Source organism: Eutrigla gurnardus (genome assembly GCF_963514095.1).
Source record: "Eutrigla gurnardus genome assembly, chromosome: 2".
In the NCBI taxonomy this organism is placed as follows: domain Eukaryota; kingdom Metazoa; phylum Chordata; class Actinopteri; order Perciformes; family Triglidae; genus Eutrigla; species Eutrigla gurnardus.
Window position 1 is genome coordinate 8,115,960 of NC_139916.1, and position 23,473 is coordinate 8,139,432.

Sequence of the window (23,473 nt, forward strand, 5' to 3'; positions counted from 1 at the left end):
CTGGAACAGTAAGGTAGGAAGATGTAAGGTTAATGTGGGCGGCCGTGCCCACACGCCTGTGTCCCTCCTCAAAGACGCTGAATAATGGATGAACTCCTAGTGCCTTGGTCGGCCCTGGATTGGCACTTCTATAGCTCTGTGTCAGTTTATACACCTACAGACATTCATTCACTGGCGCGACTCGAGTTCAGACACAGTCAGACTTCCTGTAGCATGTGGTAATGTAGAAACACACGATTGCCAAATTGTGCTTTTCTGTTAATACATATAATCTTAGGTTTGTGCAGACGTCACCAGCTCCTACGTAGGCTTTTTTTTATTCTCTGTTTGGCAGATGTTGTAACAGATGTGCTTTCATTTTCCATTTTCAGACGTTCAAGTCTGGTGATAACAACAAAGATCTTCTGGGGTGGAAAGTAAGTTTCATCCGGCTGCTTCTTGGAATGAGAAACGATCCGCTTGTGTAATTTTCCTGCGTGACGCTCCTGGTAATGGGGTCATGTGTCATCCTGATCTGTTGTCGGGTCCTTTCAATAAAACATTTATTAAAGGACGTGTGCTATTATATGACTGCGGAGAGGGTCGGCCCAGGGAGTTTTCAATTAATCGTTTAAAATATTTTTTTTTTTTTTGCAGAGCGGAGACTGAAAGAGGTTTATCCCGAAAACACATTATAGAAGGTAAGTAAGAGCGCCACAGGTTATTGGGTTTACCGCTGACACTGCAGCAACTAAATACTTCCTAATTAGATGCTTTGGCTTTTAGGGGCATCAAAGGGCTTTTTTTTTATAATAATAATAATTGACACAGTTGGGGCTGCCAAGAAAACTTTAGGGTACAATTAATAGTTTGAGAATTGAGATTGAGTTTTTTCAAAGAACATAATGATGTAGTGTAACAGAGTTTAAATGCTCTTTGAATGCTCTGTTACAGCAGCACAACAGAGACCCTCCATTACTTACCGTGGTGCTTATTTCTAGGTTTAAAGGCTTCTCTAGAAAGACTGCAGTTAGACTACGTGGACGTGGTTTTTGCAAACAGACCGGACCCTAACACACCTATGGAAGGTAAGTCTTCTGTTGTTGCTACTTTTATTGCTTTAATCACCTGTGTTTTCTTTCTCACACACCCTGATTAACTTATGTTTTGTCATATTGCACACACTTTTTCCAAAAAGTGCCTCTCAGGAAGACTGAGCTACACAAACCTCTTGTAACGAACGTATCTATTTTTAAATGCTGCGTGTTGTCTTGGTGATTCCACCTCCACAGTCAGAATGAGGATATATATACTGCTGCTGGAGACCTTTAAATGGCAGAGCGCTAACTGTGTGTGGGCTCAGCTGGTCGCATAGTTTGCATCTGCTCCAGTGTCGAAGTTTCCCTTTGGGTTGGAGTTCGGTCAGAGGTCATCCTCCTGCCTCCAGTCGAATGCTCCACTGGCTCCGGCTCTTTCACCACGCCTTCGTATTTTGTGGGTCAGAAGGAGCCGCCGCTGTTTGATGTAAACGTCGAGGCAATTCTTTTTGCTAATCTGCCCTTTTAAAGATTGCAGTTCACACACGGACAGCTCCGAGCCCGTGTCTTCAAAGCAGCGGCGGTAGTCAGACCATCTGGTGTGTTTTATTCTGGAAGAAACTACGGTTCAGTCTGCAGGCTGAAGAAGTGGTGACCTGCTGTTTTTTGTCAGTTTACAGAAAAACCCTCTTAAGCCAAGACAGCCACTAGATGCTGGGAGGGCTGATTCGGTTGTCAGAGACTTTTAAGAAGCGGCGCATCAGCGAGGTGGATGGCTGGATGGAGGATTATTGAGGGTCAACACACCCGTTTTATTGTCCTCTGGTGCTCCTGATCTCGTCGCTTGATCGTTATCTAGTGTGCTTGGTATTTTGCCGTTTTATGTAGCGCTACTTTGACCACCGCAGAGACGGAAATGAAAGTCAGGCAGTCACACGGGGTAGATATATCTGTAAAATGAAACTCCTATCTGATGGCTTCACAGAATAACAAGAGATAATCTGTTTAACTCTCAGTCGACACTTTGATGAAAAGTAACATAATCGCTGATTTATTTTTTAATTTTTGATAGAACCAAACATAAGCTGTGTGGAAGTGAGTGGGATCATTCTTTTATGTGTAAAACAACATCAGGCTTGACTTAAAGATTGATTAATACATTTTTACAACAAAATATAATACAGATACATGTACTAAACTGTTAACTATTAAAATAATGGCAGGCTATACAATCGTAATTATATCAAATATCGGTATCGCTGCATCGCTACGTTAACGCATGCTGCAGAAGAAAAAACCCCAAACATCTGGATTTTTTCATCAATGCCATTCAAGTGTGCCTTGTCATGAATAGGTATAATTCTCATCAGAATGAATCACGCAGCATTCCTGTTAACATAATCAGCTTTCCTACTTCCCTCCTGAATGACTCAGTCTGTGTTGATTGATATCAAATGCATTTATTCTATAAATACAGAGCAGCTCAGATACACACAGACTCCCAGCTTCATCAGCTTTGATGTTTTTAACAGTCTTGTGTGTTTTTGACTCCAGAAACCGTTCGAGCAATGACCCATGTGATAAACCAAGGCATGGCCATGTACTGGGGAACGTCCCGCTGGAGCCCGATGGAGATAATGGTGAGACTCAAATAATGAAAATAATCAGGGATGCATAGAGTAAATACTGTATTCATTTCCAACATGACACAGCAGCCTTTGTCTTTCATCACAGAGATTTTAATTTATTTCTGACCTTGGTATGTTACCTGTTCCTGATCTTCATTTATTTATTATGACTTCCTGTACTCTGCCTTTTTAAACACTTTGTCATGACATTGTTTTTGGCATATCATTTATGTGATGCAATAAACAGCTTTATGAATACACGTTGTTTTCACAGCAATATAAAATATATACAACCTGCAAGTTAAAATTACCTGTTTAACTTACTCTAAGCAGCTGAGAATTCTTTTATCAATAAATAATAAATACATTTGTTTTTTATTTCCCTTATCATTTGAATTGTGTGTTTTTATGCAAACAACAAACAAACAAAGTGAAAGGACAACATTTAGATAATTTGATGGTTTATACAGACTTTGAATTGGTTGGAATGATTTTTCAGGTGGTGGGGGAACAAAAACAATGTGTGTCTGCCATTGTGACTGTATACTCTGACCTTTGTGACATGTTTTATGGCATACTATGACTTTTCCTGACATTTCTCATGGCATAGCCTACTATTCTATGACATTTGAATGACTTTTATGACGTTCTGCTGTATATGAGCCCACTTCTCCTTTCGTACATGTTTTCCTTTAGGAAGCCTACTCTGTGGCGCGACAGTTCAACCAGATTCCTCCCATCTGCGAGCAGGCCGAGTACCACATGTTCCAGAGAGAGAAGGTGGAGGTGCAGCTCCCCGAGCTCTTCCATAAGATAGGTGAGCAGTGATGGATTTGGGGCTTCGGTTGAAGTCTTCTCAGGCCACGGGTGAACTGCTTCAGAGATCCAGGATTTTAACTTGTGCAGCAACGACCTAGTGTTTAGTTGTCCAAGGACGAAATAAGAGCTACATGTCTCCGATGGCGTCATGATGACCCCATGTTTTTCTCTCAGGCGTGGGAGCCATGACGTGGTCGCCACTGGCCTGTGGGATCATCTCAGGGAAATATGACGGCCGGGTGCCTCCCTACTCTCGGGCCTCTCTGAAGGTACTCAAACCTTCTTTATCTGATCCTCTGTCACCGTTGTGTGTCTCCCTACTGGTTGCTGGTTTGTTTGTGTGTTTGTTTGTTTGTTGTGTGTCTTTCAGGTCCCGTAACTCTGTGCACACCTCACGCATCTCTGTGTTCAGTGCCGCGTGCACCGGGCACGTCTTCCCCAGCCGTGCTGCTCCACAACGTTTGCCAGCTGATGTTAGCTGAATGCATTTTGGCATCCACACATATAAACATACAAACAGACCATTGTTATTAAAATGGTCTTTTTATTTGACACATTTTATTTATGGATACTTTGATGTTTTAAACTAAAACGAAATAATTTAATTGGTAATGAAATAGTAGGTGAAGCAATACAGCATTATTTCAGTGAACTCACATTTTTGATTTAAGCACAAAGGAACATCAATGAGGAGGAGTTTTAATTTTTTGATTCAGTGAGCAGTAATAAACCCAGTGGAGTATTTCATGAGGCAGATTAACTTCAGTTTTCATTAGAACAATTATGTTTTGGGGGGGGGGGGGAAGAGAGAATTTGAGCACAAAGCGCAGCGTTAGCTCTAACAGCAGCTAACACCTGCCTGGATGTGTCTCTGCAGCGGAGCGGCATGTTGTGTGTCTGTGGGATTCTGTGTCCGTGACTGTGGAGTAGAACGCCAGTTTGGTGTTGTGATCTCGTTTGGGTGACTTGTGTGCTGTTTGGTTCAGTGTTGCCTGTGGATGTTTGTGGTGGATTCCTCTTACTGGTTTCTAATTTGTTAGTTAATCATGATATATATTATATATATATATATCCTTGATGCTATGTGTAAAGATTTTCACTCAGCTGAGCACAAACCTTCAGTAAATGACAGTAATAGTCAGGTTAAATGGAGATGTTTGTGACTTTGTAATAATAAAACTGAACTAAAACCTCTGCCTTTCAGTAACTGTAGCTCTAGCCACGTTTCCCCCGGCTGAGGTGTAGACGGCAGGAGACAGAGTCACGTGTTTAAAAACGGGCCCTGGTGACACCGGAGCCGCCGCGGCGCGGCCGGGTGTGAGCAGGGCGGCGTTTTTGAGCAGGTGTGCTGTGTTTTCGACAGGGTTACCAGTGGTTGAAGGACAAGATCTTGAGCGAGGAGGGCCGGCGTCAGCAGGCGAAGTTGAAAGAGCTGCAGGCAATCGCGGAGCGGCTGGGCTGCACTCTGCCCCAACTCGCCATCGGTACGCAGATAAACTCTGCCGCTCTCTCTCTTTCTGTCTGTCTGTCCGTCCCTCTGCCTCGGACGGGCCGAGGTCAACGCCGCTCTGGCAGCCGTCTGGTGGTGTGTGTGTGTGTGTGTGTGTGTGTGTGTGTGTGTGTGTGTGTGTGTGTGTGTGTGTGTGTGTGTGTGTGTGTGTGTGTGTCTCTGTGTGTGTGTGTGTGTGTGTGTGTGTGTGTGTGTGTGTGTGTGTGTGTGTGTGTGTGTGTGACTACTAGTTTTTTAAAAAAAGCACTTAATCAGAAAAAGGTAACAAGAAATTGAGTAATAGTAAATATTGTATATTAAATGGACTTAAACTCATCTATAACCTTTCTCATTGTGACCAACATTAATAATAATAATAATAATAATAATAATAATAATAATAATAAATGGAACTTATATAATGCCTTTCAAGGATCCCAAGGATGCCTGGAGCATACAGAATGTCCTTGAATACAACACAAGAGTAATGTGAATATCAACATATGGAATGTTTACAGTATATATTTATATACACGCAGGCCCGTGGTGTTAACTGGTATTCAACAGTTTCCAGTGTCAGCGTTAAAATAGCATCCCAGCACATAAATCCAGCGGGTGACCGATATCGACTCACCGCCGGGCAGGGAAGTGAGAATGTGCAAACCTCAAAGCTGGCGCTCCAGCGAGGGTCGTTAAAGCGTCAGACGTTAGCGACGCGGGGCGAGTAAATCTGGGTCTCCCTCTCCATCTCCACGCCCATCGCGGTAGATTTTTCACCCTCCCAGTGATGCGGCGTCGTAGATCAGGTTTCACGGCCCATTAGTGGACACACTCATCTCCCCCAATTACCATAAATCCTTCCAGCGCTCCTGAAGGCAGCGCGGGAGATTTATCGTCCGTGGTGTAGTCCTCTACATCACCGTGGCACTCACGTATTGAGTAAGAAGGATATAACAGTGATGGACTCCTTCCTGCCTCGGCCCGGTTCTGCTGGAGCAGCTGGTAGATTCAGGTGGTGGTCGTGACGTAATGGATGTTGATGGATGTCGGCGGCCCGAGGAAAGAGCCCGACTTGAGTGGAAGAACTCCAATCGTGGTTTTCTGACCATATTTTCATGTCGCTCGAAGATTTGCTGAGCATCATAATCCCACTATTTTTACAGCTGAATTCTACACCCCATCAGGCTGTAATCTGTTTACAAGCATATTTTCCAAAAGCATGCGCTTGTGTTGCATAACGCGGCTCACAATTATGAAAACACACCACACAAAGGATTGTGTTTGTGTCTCATTTCAGAGACAGATCACAAAATACAACCTGTTTCATCCTTACGATGCAGTGTTAAAGTCTACAGAAGGGTCAGTTTGAGGTACTTGTACTTCCATTTGATTCTACTTTGTACTTATACTACGCTGCATTTCAGGGGGAATTATTGGCGTTTTCGCTCCACAACATTAAGTTCACATGGGGGGGGAGCACCGATGTGCCGGATTGGCAATTAACGGATTAAACGGCTCATAATTCAGCCACAACATGACTGATTAATACAGATTCTTTGTCATTTTTAATTCTGTGCTGCTTATTCAGTCTTGGCACGCTGCCAACTGGCGTTATAAGAACCACAGAAAGTCTCCAGTTATCTGTTTAAAAATCATCGCAGCGAGCTCCACGCAGAGACAGATTTCACATTTAGGAAAAGGAACTGGTACATGGCCTTTATTAAGTAGTTAAACCTCCTTTCAACCATCTATGACCTTCAATACTTACATTTTAATCCAAGAATATATAAATATATAATATAATAATCATAAAATAAAATATGACATGAGTTTTTCTGATAATACATCTGCATTTTAAGCAGCCATGTTGCTTGTAGTGGAATAATTTAATATTGTGACGTGCAGGCGGTCTGTATGCGTCTCCTTCCACCACGTTGTGTGTGATGTAAGCTGTAATTTAATTTTATGTTCATAATTTAATGTTGCAGTAGCTGCCATGTTTTATCAGACTAGTGTGTTTGTGTGTGTGATTCTATTAGTGTGTGTGTGTGTGTGTGTGTGTGTGTGTGTGTGTGTGTGTGTGTGTGTGTGTGTGTGTGTGTGTGTGTGATTCTATTATTGTGTGTGTGTGTGTGTGTGTGTGTGTGTGTGTGTGTGTGTTTCTATGAGAGTGTGTTTGTGTTTCTACTGGAGTGTGTGTGTGTGTTTCTATGAGAGTGTGTGTTTGTGTTTCTACTGGAGTGTGTGTGTGTGTGTGTGTGTGTGTGTCTGTGTGTGTGTTTCTATGAGAGTGTGTGTTTGTGTTTCTACTGGAGTGTGTGTGTGTGTGTGTGTGTGTGTGTGTGTGTCTGTGTGTGTGTTTCTATGAGAGTGTGTGTTTGTGTTTCTACTGGAGTGTGTGTGTGTGTGTGTGTGTGTGTGTGTGTGTTTCTACTGGAGTGAGCGTGTGTTTCTATGAGTGTGTGTGTGTGTTTCTACTGGAGTGTGTGTGTGTGTGTGTGTGTGTGTGTTTCTACTGGAGTGTGTGTGTGTGTGTGTGTGTGTGTGTGTGTGTGTGTGTGTGTGTGTGTGTGTGTGTGTGTGTGTGTTTCTACTGGAGTGAGTGTGTGTGTGTGTTTCTATGAGAGTGTGTGTGTGTGTGTGTTTCTACTGGAGTGTGTGTGTGTGTGTGTGTGTGTGTGTGTGTGTGTGTGTGTGTGTGTGTGTGTGTTTCTACTGGAGTGTGTGTGTGTGTGTGTGTGTGTTTCTATGAGAGTGTGTGTGTGTGTTTCTACTGGAGTGTGTGTGTGTGTGTGTTTCTTTCTACTGGAGTGTGTGTGTGTGTGTGTGTGTGTGTGTGTGTGTGTTTCTATGAGAGTGTGTGTCATGTGTGTGTGTGTGTGTGTGTGTGTGTTTCTATGAGAGTGTGTGTGTGTGTGTGTTTCTACTGGAGTGTGTGTGTGTGTGTGTTTCTACTGGAGTGTGTGTGTGTGTGTGTGTATGTGTGTGTGTGTGTGTGTGTTTCTACTGGAGTGTGTGTGTGTGTTTCTACTGGAGTGTGTGTGTGTGTGTGTGTGTGTGTGTGTGTTTTTCTACTGGAGTGTGTGTGTGTGTGTGTTTCTACTGGAGTGTGTGTGTGTGTGTGTGTGTGTGTTTTTCTACTGGAGTGTGTGTGAGTGTGTGTTTCTATGAGAGTGTGTGTGTGTGTGTGTGTGTGTGTGTTTCTATGAGAGTGTGTGTGTGTTTCTACTGGAGTGTGTGTGTGTTTCTATGAGTGTGTGTGTGTGTGTTTCTATGAGAGTGTGTGTCATGCCTGTGCTGGTCTCCTGCAGCGTGGTGCCTACGGAACGAGGGGGTGAGCTCCGTGCTTTTAGGGGCGTCGAGCACCGACCAGCTGATGGAGAACATCGGAGCCATTCAGGTGAGAATGATTCCTCTGCGTGTTCGTTTCCCTGCAGAGCCAGTCGGCGGCCTCGTTTGTGACATGTGACCTGAGCGCTTTCATAACGGCCGTATTCATGCTTTACAATCTGTAGCAGCAGCTTGCTCTCGTGGGGACGGCTCGGCCTCTCGGGCAGTTTGCCGCTGAACGCTCGGGTGCTTTACTGTACGAGTTAATAAGGTCAGCGGAGGATCGTTCGCCGGGGGGATCGGAGACGAGCTCGCAGCCATTTCTTCTTTCTTCTCCTGATAACATTCACTCTTTTTAATGGGGTTTTCAGACCGGCGGGGGTTTTACTTCCTCTCCTCACATTATGTCTGGCCTGCAGTAAAGAGCACACTCTCCTCTCCTGACGCTTTGTGTTTCAGTGTGCACTGTGTGTCTCCTCGGCCGAGGCAAATTTGATATTTCAGCTTTTGAAATGCTACGCTCGCATGACCAAAGGGCTCTGCAGTTTCCCCTTTTACTGGGAATTTACTGTGACACATTCTTTATCTTCAAAAAGGGAGAGAACAAATTATTATTATTATTTTATATTCTCCAGGTGTTTACTTTGCAGTTTTCTGGATTCCTGTAGAAACACGGCCGTCTGCTGCTTTTACTTCAAGTTTTTCTTCACCAAAAGATATAAAGCATAGGTGTTTAAAACAACCCAAAAGATGAATATGTATGTGCAATTAACAGTTAAAGCAGCAGATCAGCTTTATAACTGTTCTAACTGGTGTTTTTTGGGAGCAACGAGCTAGAAGCTGCAGATCGGACGGCACAACCACCGAACTGACGCCTTCATCGCTCCCGTCTCTCTCTCTCCCGCAGGTTCTTCCAAAGTTGTCGTCGTCCATCAACCACGAGGTGGACAGCATCCTGGGCAACAAGCCGTACAGTAAAAAGGACTACCGCTCCTAACGGGCGGCGCGGCCCCGCCGGCAGGGCTGCACCCGGGCTGCCACCGCTGCAGCAGCGCCCCACCTGCCTGATCCTCTGTTTGCTTGAGCTTTTACTGAGTGAGACCCTGGCGCATGAGTCTGGCTCACCGAGGCCACCCAGGGCGCCTCATTTAGAGTTACAGGGATAAGATAAGGAAAGGGGGGGGGAAAAAATACTGTCACCTCCACCGGAAACAGGAAGAACGACAAACGTGGAAGAGAGATTAGGGAAACGCGCTCATACCTAAATCAGTTATACATTCAATTCAGCTGAACGTATTCAAACAACCGTAGATACAAATACCTTTTTAAAAAAAGCACACGCTTGCTTGGCAGCCAGATTTAAACATTTTTGTTGCTTTTTTTTATTTTTTATTCTAAAACAGAATGCAACTAAAAGGAAGATTAAGTTCATACTGTACAAATATACGAGAACTACTCGGTTGCACATGTACCATAGCCATGCATTTGTTCCTTGGCCTGTTCTGTTTACAAAACACCCGTGTACTGTACGAGTCCGTCAGCGGTCTCTTCTGTCCGTGTCGTGGTCGGTGTGTGAGCCTCCTTCGTGGGCTCCAACAATCAGCACTTTAGTATTGTCAGTATCGCTGTTGGGTGGGTTGAGGGGAGGTACAGTCGTCTGAGCTCACAGCCATCGCACTATAGATTCATATCTTCTCCTGAGAATCCCCTCTTCTCCTCATCCTCCTGCTGTCTCAGCCAGGAGGATGCGATGAAGCTCCTCCTCCGTCCTGACCGTAGGCCGATGTGTGTCGACTGGCCTGCCTCCGAGGAGGTTATCTATTGGCTCGACCCAGACGTCTGCAGGCGAGTTAAATCCAACGCAGCGTCGTCCTTCCCTGCGTGGCAGGAAGTGGTCATATCCCTTCTGCTCCGCATCTCACGGGAACGTCTCCTTGATCAAACGTTTTGCTCGAGTATTTTTTTGCCTTATTTACAGTTGCATCCGACTATGCTGTGGGTTTTGTTGGCGTAGACGAGCAGCTCGGCGGCTGCCCCGTTTGGCCGACCGATTCCGTGTCCCCCCCGTAAATACTGGAACGGCGAACTGGTGGGAAGTGACATCGGGAGGCGTCGTGTTCAGCCAATCGGTGGGCGGCAGCAGCTCAGGGAACAGAGCAGGTGGTTTTTTGTTGTGCGTTGGCGTGCGCGCGGTCAGGAGGCTGAATTTCCTCGTCTGTCTTTCTTTCATGTTTGGACACTGTGTCGGACATCTTAGTGGCTCGAGCCAAAGATCTTCTTCTTCTTCTTCTTCATCTTCATCTCTCTTCGATGACACACACCGAGTGTTTCACTCTCACGTCCCACAAGACTATCAAACTCATCTTGGCGCATGTGCTGTCCAGCTTGTTATCTATCTATGGTACGGACGTTACTCCACACACACACAGATATATATATACACACACACACACACACACACACACACACACACACACACACTTGACCATACTGTTATACTACTTAATACGTCCTTCATATACACGATGCATAAGTACAGCTACCTGCTTTTAGGATCGGTAAGGTTCGTTTCAGGCGACACTCGGGCCTGAGGCGTTCAGAATTATAACTGCAGAATGTGACGCCACCCTATATCACCCTTTCTCCTTTGGGTGCTCTCTTACTGTGATTAAAGCACAAGTGGATAGCATGTGATGCATGGGCCCCCTTTTTTAGCCAGCCTGAAGCACCTACGGGGACGAGTAAGGTGACGCTACTCTGCTTACTAACGCGCGTAGGTAACTCAAATCTTTACTAACAGCCGATTTAAACTATCGATTCTTAGCCGAAAATAAGTAAGTACTCATTTAGAAAACTCATAGTAGAGCGAGTGACGACGTGAATGAGGCGTTAAAGTGGGGATGATCAGAGTAAACGTTACTGTGTGGGCGAGGTCTGCTTCGTTACTCCTCCTCAGTGATTTTAAACAGCGGCAAAGTGATTATATTGCTATTGATCCGGTGTGTGTGTGTGTGTGTGTGTGTGTGTGTGTGTGTGTGGGTACAGGGAGAGGGGAGACCATTAAACTATTCCCTGGCTTTAGCCCGTTGTATTAGTTGATCCCTGTATTCGTTTGATTTGCTGTGTGTCTGATTGTTTTCTCAGAAGAAGTGAGACAAAAAAAACAAAGCAAAGAACATTGAGTTAGCGTGTGGAGTTCCTGTGTCTTAATATTTTCATCTGCAGGGAGCGGGGAGGACGTTCTAGACTAAAAGGTCGACATTTTGGGAAATGCACTGATTTCTTACTGAAAGGTAAAATCTTAAAAAAAAAAAAAAAGATCGATGCTGCCAGCAGCTTAGCGTAAAACTGGAAACGGAGACGGCTGTCTGACCACCTGATCCACCTCCCCGCCCCTCTCAAGCTCACAATCCCTGTTGGATCTGGTTTAATTCATACTAAACTGTTAGGATGCTAACTCTTTATAGGGAGGGAGCAAACTTACACACATTTTGTCCCGTAAAACAGCGATGTGACGCGTTTCTGTCGATGAAACCCCGATGTCTTGACTAGAGAGCTCTAGAGGTGCTGCTGGGTGGACTGGGTTCCCTTCGTACGCCGCCAAACTAGCTTTCATCCCACTCCTTCCTTAATGCTAAGCTAGTTAGCCTGCTGCTGGCAGTAGCTTCATTCGTTGTGTGTGTGTGTGTAAAGGTTATTGATCTTCTCATCTAAATCTATATTAACTTGCCCTTTAAACGGTGTCGCTGTGCGTTCTGTTCGCCCGTCGGTGTTATTTCACAGCGTGCTGACCCAACAAAGATCCTAAACGCTTTCTGCACATTGTAGAAAGGACTCGTTGATGTTTTCAGGCTGAAGTGTAGTAAGTCATGCTTTAAAGAGGTCGTCGTTCATCCGCCGTTCTGACCACGGGCTCAGAAGTGAAACGCGCCCACAGATGGATGGAGCTTCTTTCACAGAAGGCTCTACAGAGAATATATTTTTTATGTTTTAGCCTTTGATGCAAGTAGAGAGACTCAAAAGAAGAGTTTTTATTTCTGTTTTTCCATCACGCTGCATTTTTCATATCAGTATTGTATCGACTTTAAGACAAAAAGAAGCAATTTCTTTGTGTTGTGTATGTGAGGAATGCAACTGAATTCACTCTGAAGATGACGTCGTGAGAGAGAGCCTGCTATCTCCTGTACATAGTTTGACCCTTGTATATATTTTTGGTTGTGATCACCTCTGCCTTTTCTTTGTTTTTTTTGTTGTTTTCTTTTGCAGGCGTTGCTATCTGCACTGTGCTTGACTCGGAATTTAGACAGGATGTACAGCTTTGACCTTCAATGAAAAAAAAAAGATAAAAATAAGAATGGTAAACAAATCTTTCACGTGTCTGTCTTTGTTTGTTTGAGTGTAAAATATCATTCTGGGTTTTTTATTGGACTGGAAGTCTCTTTTATCCAGTGGAAAACAAAGAAAGCATTTTAAACTTAGTCAATTCAATTGTATACAACTGTGAGAAAATATAAATATGAAGCGATTTATACACAATTAAAAAGAAAAATATTTAGACTCTTAACCTTAAAGAAGGTACAAATACATCTTTACTTAGCTGGAATTTTACAGTTCAATATGACTGTCTATTAAGGCGCACTTAAAGGGAATTTTCTGCACTGTACAGTAAAGCACCATCGGACTAAGGGTACAACTTCATATCGTAATAAAATCATAGTACAGCCAGGTAATGAAATATGCTTCCAAAAACTGAGGTTGCCTCATATCTTTTGCAACTTTTCCTTTTCAACACAGTACCTGCAAAAGGTGTTTCAAGGACAAAATATTAAACACAAAATACCAAAAGTGCAGTGAACCCAACCACAATCTCCTGACTGCACTCTGCTGGTGAAGTTGTTGAGGAGGATTTTAATCCTGAAGAGGTTTGATGTTCCACTTCGACCACAGCTCAGGCCGACGGTTCAGAGGACACAAAAACAACAACAAAAAACATCCTCCAGCTCAGACCCGAACATGAAACGGCGGTTCTCATCAGAGAGTCTGTTTCCGTGAAGGTCTACCAGCTGACTGCTACAACTTCCTGTCACCTCAAACGTGGGCTGATCCGGTCCAGGTCGTAGTTGGACTCTTCCAGCTCGGCTGCAGCACTATGACGACTTGTCCCTGCTGTTGGAGGCGATGTGTGGAGGTCCACCTGAGGAAACACACATTTGATATTTGGTGAGGACAAAGAGACACAGGAGCAGCTGGCTGCTCTGTAGGATCTGAACGCCGTCAGCACTTTGAACTAGTTATTTCACAGTCAGCTGAAATGTCTCCTGTTCTGAGTCAGACCGGCTCGCCGCCTGCTGCCCACGTGGACGTAACCACGAAGTGAGTCACGTGATGAGACAGCAGGGACGCGTGTGTCACCGCCATTACCTTCTTGACAGGAGAGTCCGATCCAGCTGTGCAGGCAGGCACAGCGGCCGTTGCGTCGGTCGCACTGCGAGCCGTTGTCACAGCCGCAGGTCTCGGAGCAGTCCGGTCCGTAGCGGTTCGCTCTGCAGGCTGGTAAATATACAGAGGCAGGTTAACGAGACCACGTCCAACGTGAAGTCCATCAGATGAACTGAGAGGTATGCTAAGGAAACAGATTGCTTGGTTTATGCAACTTGAGAGCCAGCTACAGCAAAACTGTAAGGAAAAATGGAAGTCATTACATTTTTTTTTTTACTTTTTTTATAACTTGTTTCCACAAACTATATTTTATACTTTATTCCTTGTTTCGAAATACTATTCCATTATTTTTTTTGCCATACTATGCTACTTTTTTCTGACTTTTTCCAAAATACTATACTTCAGACTTTTTTATAACTTTTTTTCGACATACTATATTGACATTTTTATTACTTTTTCCACATGCTATGTTGACTTTTTTTTTAATGATTTTTTCAACATACTTTGACTTGTTGATGACTTTTTCCACATACTATATTGACTTTTTTATGACTTTTTCCACATACTATATCGACATTTTTATGACTTTTTCAACATACTATATCGACATTTTTATGACTTTTTCAACATACTATATTGACTTTTTTATGACTTCCCACATACTATATCGACTTTTTTATGACTTTTTCAACATACTATATTTACTTTTTTATGACTTCCCACATACTATATTGATTTTTTTATGACTTTTTCCACATACTATATAGACATTTTTATGACTTTTTCAACATACTATATAGACATTTTTATGACTTTTTCCACATACTATGTTGACTTTTTTTTATGACTTTTTCCACATACTATATAGACTTTTTTATGACTTTTTCAACATACTATATAGACATTTTTATGACTTTTTCCACATACTATGTTGACTTTTTTTTATGACTTTTTCCACATACTATATTGACTTTTTATGACTTTTTCCACATACTATATAGACATTTTTATGACTTTTTCCACATACTATGTTGACTTTTTTTTATGACTTTCCACTATATTCTGATTTTTTATGACTTTTTCCACATACTATATTGATTTTTTATGACTTTTTCCACATACTATATTGACTTTTTATGACTTTTTCCACATACTATATAGACATTTTTATGACTTTTTCCACATACTATATTGACTTTTTTATGACTTTTTCAACATACTATATAGACATTTTTATGACTTTTTCCACATACTATATTTACTTTTTTTAATGACTTTCCACTATATTCTGATTTTTTTATGACTTTTTCCACATACTATATTGACTTTTTTATGACTTTTTCCACATACTATATAGACATTTTTATGACTTTTTCCACATACTATATAGACTTTTTCCACATACTATATAGACATTTTTATGACTTTTTCCACATACTATGTTGACTTTTTTTTATGACTTTTTCCACATACTATATTGACTTTTTATGACTTTTTCCACATACTATATAGACATTTTTATGACTTTTTCCACATACTATGTTGACTTTTTTTTATGACTTTCCACTATATTCTGATTTTTTATGACTTTTTCCACATACTATATTGATTTTTTATGACTTTTTCCACATACTATATTGACTTTTTATGACTTTTTCCACATACTATATAGACATTTTTATGACTTTTTCCACATACTATATTGACTTTTTTATGACTTTTTCAACATACTATATAGACATTTTTATGACTTTTTCCACATACTATATTTACTTTTTTTAATGACTTTCCACTATATTCTGATTTTTTTATGACTTTTTCCACATACTATATTGACTTTTTTATGACTTTTTCCACATACTATATAGACATTTTTATGACTTTTTCCACATACTATATAGACTTTTTCCACATACTATATTGACTTTTTTATGACTTTTTCCACATACTATATTGACTTTTTTATGACTTTTTCCACATACTATATTGACTTTTTTATGACTTTTTCCACATACTATATTGACTTTTTATGACTTTTTCCACATACTATATTGACTTTTTATGACTTTTTCCACATACTATATTGACTTTTTTATGACTTTTTCAACATACTATATAGACATTTTTAAGACTTTTTCCACATACTATATAGACATTTTTATGACTTTTTCCACATACTATATTTACTTTTTTATGACTTTATCAACATACTATATTTACTTTTTTAAGACTTTTTCCACATACTATATTTACTTTTTTTAATGACTTTCCACTATATTCTGATTTTTTTATGACTTTATCAACATACTATATTTACTTTTTTATGACTTTATCAACATACTAAATTTACTTTTTTATGACTTTTTCCACATACTATATTGACTTTTTTTATGACTTTTTCCACATACTATATTGACTTTTTATGACTTTTTCCACATACTATATTGACTTTTTATGACTTTTTCCACATACTATATAGACATTTTTATGACTTTTTCCACATACTATATTGACTTTTTATGACTTTTTCCACATACTATATTTACTTTTTTATGACTTTTTTCACATACTATGTTGACTTTTTTTTATGACTTTTTCCACATACTATATAGACTTTTTCCACATACTATATTGACTTTTTTATGACTTTTTCAACATACTATTTAGACATTTTTATGACTTTTTCCACATACTATATTTACTTTTTTTAATGACTTTCCACTATATTCTGATTTTTTATGACTTTTTCCACATACTATATTGATTTTTTTATGACTTTTTCCACATACTATATTGACTTTTTATGACTTTTTCCACATACTATATAGACTTTTTCCACATACTATATTTACTTTTTTATGACTTTTTCAACATACTATATAGACATTTTTATGACTTTTTCCACATACTATATTTACTTTTTTTAATGACTTTCCACTATATTCTGATTTTTTTATGACTTTTTCCACATACTATATTGACTTTTTTATGACTTTTTCCACATACTATATAGACATTTTTATGACTTTTTCCACATACTATATTGACTTTTTATGACTTTTTCCACATACTATATAGACTTTTTCCACATACTATATTTACTTTTTTATGACTTTTTCAACATACTATATAGACATTTTTATGACTTTTTCCACATACTATATTTACTTTTTTTAATGACTTTCCACTATATTCTGATTTTTTTATGACTTTTTCCACATACTATATTGACTTTTTTATGACTTTTTCCACATACTATATAGACATTTTTAGGACTTTTTCCACATACTATATAGACATTTTTATGACTTTTTCCACATACTATGTTGACTTTTTTTTATGACTTTCCACTATATTCTGATTTTTTATGACTTTTTCCACATACTATATTGATTTTTTATGACTTTTTCCACATACTATATTGACTTTTTATGACTTTTTCCACATACTATATAGACATTTTTATGACTTTTTCCACATACTATATTGACTTTTTTATGACTTTTTCAACATACTATATAGACATTTTTATGACTTTTTCCACATACTATATTTACTTTTTTTAATGACTTTCCACTATATTCTGATTTTTTTATGACTTTTTCCACATACTATATTGACTTTTTTATGACTTTTTCCACATACTATATAGACATTTTTATGACTTTTTCCACATACTATATAGACTTTTTCCACATACTATATTGACTTTTTTATGACTTTTTCCACATACTATATTGACTTTTTTATGACTTTTTCCACATACTATATTGACTTTTTTATGACTTTTTCCACATACTATATTGACTTTTTATGACTTTTTCCACATACTATATTGACTTTTTATGACTTTTTCCACATACTATATTGACTTTTTTATGACTTTTTCAACATACTATATAGACATTTTTAAGACTTTTTCCACATACTATATAGACATTTTTATGACTTTTTCCACATACTATATTTACTTTTTTATGACTTTATCAACATACTATATTTACTTTTTTAAGACTTTTTCCACATACTATATTTACTTTTTTTAATGACTTTCCACTATATTCTGATTTTTTTATGACTTTATCAACATACTATATTTACTTTTTTATGACTTTATCAACATACTAAATTTACTTTTTTATGACTTTTTCCACATACTATATTGACTTTTTTTATGACTTTTTCCACATACTATATTGACTTTTTATGACTTTTTCCACATACTATATTGACTTTTTATGACTTTTTCCACATACTATATAGACATTTTTATGACTTTTTCCACATACTATATTGACTTTTTATGACTTTTTCCACATACTATATTTACTTTTTTATGACTTTTTTCACATACTATGTTGACTTTTTTTTATGACTTTTTCCACATACTATATAGACTTTTTCCACATACTATATTGACTTTTTTATGACTTTTTCAACATACTATTTAGACATTTTTATGACTTTTTCCACATACTATATTTACTTTTTTTAATGACTTTCCACTATATTCTGATTTTTTATGACTTTTTCCACATACTATATTGATTTTTTTATGACTTTTTCCACATACTATATTGACTTTTTATGACTTTTTCCACATACTATATAGACTTTTTCCACATACTATATTTACTTTTTTATGACTTTTTCAACATACTATATAGACATTTTTATGACTTTTTCCACATACTATATTTACTTTTTTTAATGACTTTCCACTATATTCTGATTTTTTTATGACTTTTTCCACATACTATATTGACTTTTTTATGACTTTTTCCACATACTATATAGACATTTTTAGGACTTTTTCCACATACTATATAGACTTTTTCCACATACTATATTGACTTTTTTATGACTTTTTCCACATACTATATTGACTTTTTATGACCTTTTCCACATACTATATTGACTTTTTATGACTTTTTCCACATACTATATTGACTTTTTTATGACTTTTTCAACATACTATATAGACATTTTTAAGACTTTTTCCACATACTATATAGACATTTTTATGACTTTTTCCACATACTATATTGACTTTTTTATGACTTTATCAACATACTATATTTACTTTTTTAAGACTTTTTCCACATACTATATTTACTTTTTTTAATGACTTTCCACTATATTCTGATTTTTTTATGACTTTATCAACATACTATATTTACTTTTTTATGACTTTATCAACATACTAAATTGACTTTTTATGACTTTTTCCACATACTATATTTACTTTTTTATGACTTTTTCCACATACTATGTTGACTTTTTTTTATGACTTTTTCCACATACTATATAGACTTTTTCCACATACTATATTGACTTTTTTATGACTTTTTCAACATACTATATAGACATTTTTATGACTTTTTCCACATACTATATTTACTTTTTTTAATGACTTTCCACTATATTCTGATTTTTTATGACTTTTTCCACATACTATATTGATTTTTTTATGACTTTTTCAACATACTATATAGACATTTTTATGACTTTTTCCACATACTATATTTACTTTTTTTAATGACTTTCCACTATATTCTGATTTTTTTATGACTTTTTCCACATACTATATTGACTTTTTTATGACTTTTTCCACATACTATATAGACATTTTTATGACTTTTTCCACATACTATATAGACTTTTTCCACATACTATATTGACTTTTTTATGACTTTTTCCACATACTATATTGACTTTTTTATGACTTTTTCCACATACTATATTGACTTTTTATGACTTTTTCCACATACTATATTTACTTTTTTATGACTTTTTCAACATACTATATAGACATTTTTAAGACTTTTTCCACATGCTATATAGACATTTTTATGACTTTTTCCACATACTATATTGACTTTTTTATGACTTTATCAACATACTATATTTACTTTTTTAAGACTTTTTCCACATACTATATTTACTTTTTTTAATGACTTTCCACTATATTCTGATTTTTTTATGACTTTATCAACATACTATATTTACTTTTTTATGACTTTATCAACATACTAAATTGACTTTTTTATGACTTTTTCCACACACTATATTGACTTTTTTTATGACTTTTTCCACATACTATATTGACTTTTTATGACTTTTTCCACATACTATATTGACTTTTTCCACATACTATATTGACTTTTTATGACTTTTTCCACATACTATATAGACATTTCTATGACTTTTTCCACATACTATATTGACTTTTTATGACTTTTTCCACATACTATATTTACTTTTTTATGACTTTTTCCACATACTATATAGACTTTTTCCACATACTATATTGACTTTTTTATGACTTTTTCAACATACTATATAGACATTTTTATGACTTTTTCCACATACTATATTTACTTTTTTTAATGACTTTCCACTATATTCTGATTTTTTATGACTTTTTCCACATACTATATTGATTTTTTTATGACTTTTTCCACATACTATATTGACTTTTTATGACTTTTTCCACATACTATATAGACATTTTTATGACTTTTTCCACGTACTATATAGACTTTTTCCACATACTATATTTACTTTTTTATGACTTTTTCAACTTACTATATAGACATTTTTATGACTTTTTCCACATACTATATTGACTTTTTATGACTTTTTCCACATACTATATTTACTTTTTTATGACTTTTTTCACATACTATGTTGACTTTTTTTTATGACTTTTTCCACATACTATATAGACTTTTTCCACATACTATATTGACTTTTTTATGACTTTTTCAACATACTATATAGACATTTTTAAGACTTTTTCCACATACTATATTTACTTTTTTTAATGACTTTCCACTATATTCTGATTTTTTTATGACTTTATCAACATACTAAATTGACTTTTTTATGACTTTTTCCACATACTATATTTACTTTTTTTTATGACTTTTTCCACATACTATATTGACTTTTTATGACTTTTTCCACATACTATATTGACTTTTTCCACATACTATATTGACTTTTTATGACTTTTTCCACATACTATATAGACATTTTTATGACTTTTTCCACATACTATATTGACTTTTTATGACTTTTTCCACATACTATGTTGACTTTTTTTTATGACTTTTTCCACATACTATATAGACTTTTTCCACATACTATATTTACTTTTTTATGACTTTTTCCACATACTATATTTACTTTTTTATGACTTTTTCCACATACTATGTTGACTTTTTTTTATGACTTTTTCCACATACTATATAGACTTTTTCCACATACTATATTGACTTTTTTATGACTTTTTCCACATACTATATAGACATTTTTATGACTTTTTCCACATACTATATTGACTTTTTATTACTTTTTCCACATACTATATTGACTTTTTTATGACTTTTTCCACATACTATATTGACTTATTATGACTTTTTCAACATACTAAACCATTACTTTTTTTGACATTCTATACTACTTTTTTGAGTTTTTGCAGTCGTGAAAAAAGTCAGTGTGCGTTGTCAGAGTTGTAAAAAAAAAAGACAAGAAGATTACCAATGTCACATCGGAGTCCAGTCTTCCCCGAGGAGCAGAGGCATCTTCCCGTCACGGGATCACATGCAGCGTCGTCCTCACAGTCACACACCTTGGCACAACCATGACCGTAGCTTCCCTGTTTACACACTGAGGGGGGGGAAACGTTTTCAAACGGGGCATGCATCAGGCTTTCATAAACCTGTGGTCGTGAACAGTGATTTGACAGACCTCTGTGGCAGCGAGCTCCCTGGTATCCCGGAGGACAGATGCACTGACCCGACGCTGGGTGACAGGAGGCTCCATTCATACAGTCGCACTGCAACCGGCACAGCAGGCCGTGGAGACCAGGAGGGCAGGCTGAGGACGAGGGATTCATGTCACCAGATATAAAGCAGACACACCTTTATGGTTTCAAATTCACCCACTGGATTAATTATTGTTGTTCATAACAAGCATGTTCCCTCAAGAGGAAGGATTCCTCAAGAGAAATATATAGTTACTTTTTTTTAAAGGCTACATAATTTCACACAAACTCTGTAGTTTCTAAACAATAAAACATGAGTATTTACTGTATTTATTTAGGACTGTCTTTAGATTTACTCAGAATAAACTATAGCAGCCATTTTCATTATAATGAAGGACATTTCACTTAGTGAATTGTGTCGCTCATTGAGGTGTTTTTAATAGATTTTGGAAGACAATGGAGCTCAAGGCCAAGAAGGAATAAGATATATCAGCGTGTAGCTTAAAAGAGTTGTTAGAATCATTCAATCTTTTTTTGTCTTTATGATGACTCTTTAATAGGATATTACTACATTGTGACCTTTATCATATCATTTTAACTTCATACAGCTATTACATTTGTATAACTTTTGCATACAATACTTTTTTATAACATATACTATGATTTTTTTAAGAAAGTATGGTATTATACTCAGGCTTTTTGCATGATTTTTTTTATGGCATTCTAAACTTGGCATACTATGCTGACATGTTTTATGGCAAAATAATAATTTTTCAGAAATTTTTATGGCTAGCATGACTGACATTTTTATGACTTCCTTTGAATGTTTTAATGATATGCTATACGATGACAGTTTTATGACGTACTATATATTATACATTTATGATAAAGCTTTCTTAAAACTTGGAATGCAAACTCAGGGCTGAAAAAAGGTGGCAGAAGTTTTTCTTAATAAATGGTGCATTCTGGCCAAGATTTTGTATCCCTGGCAAAAGCACCAATTTTGGAATAAAAAATTAAACATTTTCTCATGATATGCTTGCATACTAATGGGGTATATTAATCCTTAAGACGCCTCTGTCTCTGTGTGTGTTCAGTTCTCACCGTGTTCACACAGATGTCCATAGTATCCTGGACCACACTGACACGCCCCCGTCGCTCTGTCACAAGTGCCGTTGTTTTGACAGTTACATTTCAGCTGGCAGTTGGCACCGAATCTGCCCACAGGACATTCTGGGAGACAGACACAGGATGGCACAGTCAACAGAGAAAAAAACCTAACGATCAGCATGTATGTGATAATGAAATCAGACACAAGATACATGCAAGCGTGTCACCTGTATCGCAGTAGGAGCCGGTCCAGCCCAGACTGCAGGTGCAGTTCCCCGTCACAGAGTCACACACTCCACCATTACTGCAGTTACAGTGTTGAGAACAGTCGGCCCCAAACCAGCCTGGAGGGCAGCCTGAGGCAGGAAACACTCTTAGAATTAAAACATTCTGCTTCTTTGTCAAAACAGAGCAAAACACAAGATGACAAGAAAGTTGTTTTGACTCAAATTCTTCCCGCTGTCAGATATCAGGAGTTGTTTTCATCCCATTCAGCTATTCACTGCCCTTCATTTTTGTACAAATTATACAGACATGAAAATTGCCCGGCCGACATAATCCATCACAGTGAGCATATAATCCCGATGACACTAATAAAAACCTAGAGAGTGGAGCTAGACTTTGAAAGGAACAAAGGGCCTCTTCTCAGAAACCTGAGGTTGTCCACACACTCATAGAGGTCAAGAGGTCACAGATGAAACAGATAGCGGTGCATGGAGGGTTGGTTCACTATTCACAAGCAGGGACACACACTTTGCAGGTTGTAGCAGTGTGGTGGAGTTGAAGAGATTAAGCACAGTAACTATAATAAACCTGATAACACACACACACATTAAATTCACCATCTCACATGAATCCTACTCTTACACTA

General features: G+C 37.7%; 2 protein-coding genes across 5 annotated transcripts in view; one reads left to right on the forward strand and one right to left on the reverse strand.

The window, feature by feature from the left end:
* The window catches only part of LOC311030091 (voltage-gated potassium channel subunit beta-2), a 47,803-nt gene extending 35,240 nt beyond the window's left edge, over positions 1 to 12,563 (forward strand). For all 3 annotated transcript variants that reach the window (XM_084035644.1, XM_084035645.1, XM_084035643.1), the window contains 9 exons: positions 372 to 416; positions 637 to 680; positions 981 to 1,067; positions 2,571 to 2,656; positions 3,341 to 3,461; positions 3,638 to 3,732; positions 4,827 to 4,947; positions 8,264 to 8,352; positions 9,190 to 12,563. In XM_084035644.1, coding sequence (XP_083891770.1) covers positions 372 to 416; positions 637 to 680; positions 981 to 1,067; positions 2,571 to 2,656; positions 3,341 to 3,461; positions 3,638 to 3,732; positions 4,827 to 4,947; positions 8,264 to 8,352; positions 9,190 to 9,279 — 778 coding nt within the window. In that variant the 3' untranslated portion in view covers positions 9,280 to 12,563. The remainder of the gene's footprint in view (positions 1 to 371; positions 417 to 636; positions 681 to 980; positions 1,068 to 2,570; positions 2,657 to 3,340; positions 3,462 to 3,637; positions 3,733 to 4,826; positions 4,948 to 8,263; positions 8,353 to 9,189) is intronic.
* megf6b (multiple EGF-like-domains 6b) overlaps positions 11,487 to 23,473 on the reverse strand; it is a 59,083-nt gene continuing 47,096 nt past the window's right edge. For both annotated transcript variants that reach the window (XM_084035374.1, XM_084035375.1), the window contains 6 exons: positions 22,830 to 22,958; positions 22,597 to 22,725; positions 21,477 to 21,605; positions 21,267 to 21,395; positions 13,704 to 13,832; positions 11,487 to 13,476 (listed from right to left, as the gene is read on the reverse strand). In XM_084035374.1, the coding sequence (XP_083891500.1) occupies positions 13,430 to 13,476; positions 13,704 to 13,832; positions 21,267 to 21,395; positions 21,477 to 21,605; positions 22,597 to 22,725; positions 22,830 to 22,958 (692 nt within the window). In that variant the 3' untranslated portion in view covers positions 11,487 to 13,429. The remainder of the gene's footprint in view (positions 13,477 to 13,703; positions 13,833 to 21,266; positions 21,396 to 21,476; positions 21,606 to 22,596; positions 22,726 to 22,829; positions 22,959 to 23,473) is intronic.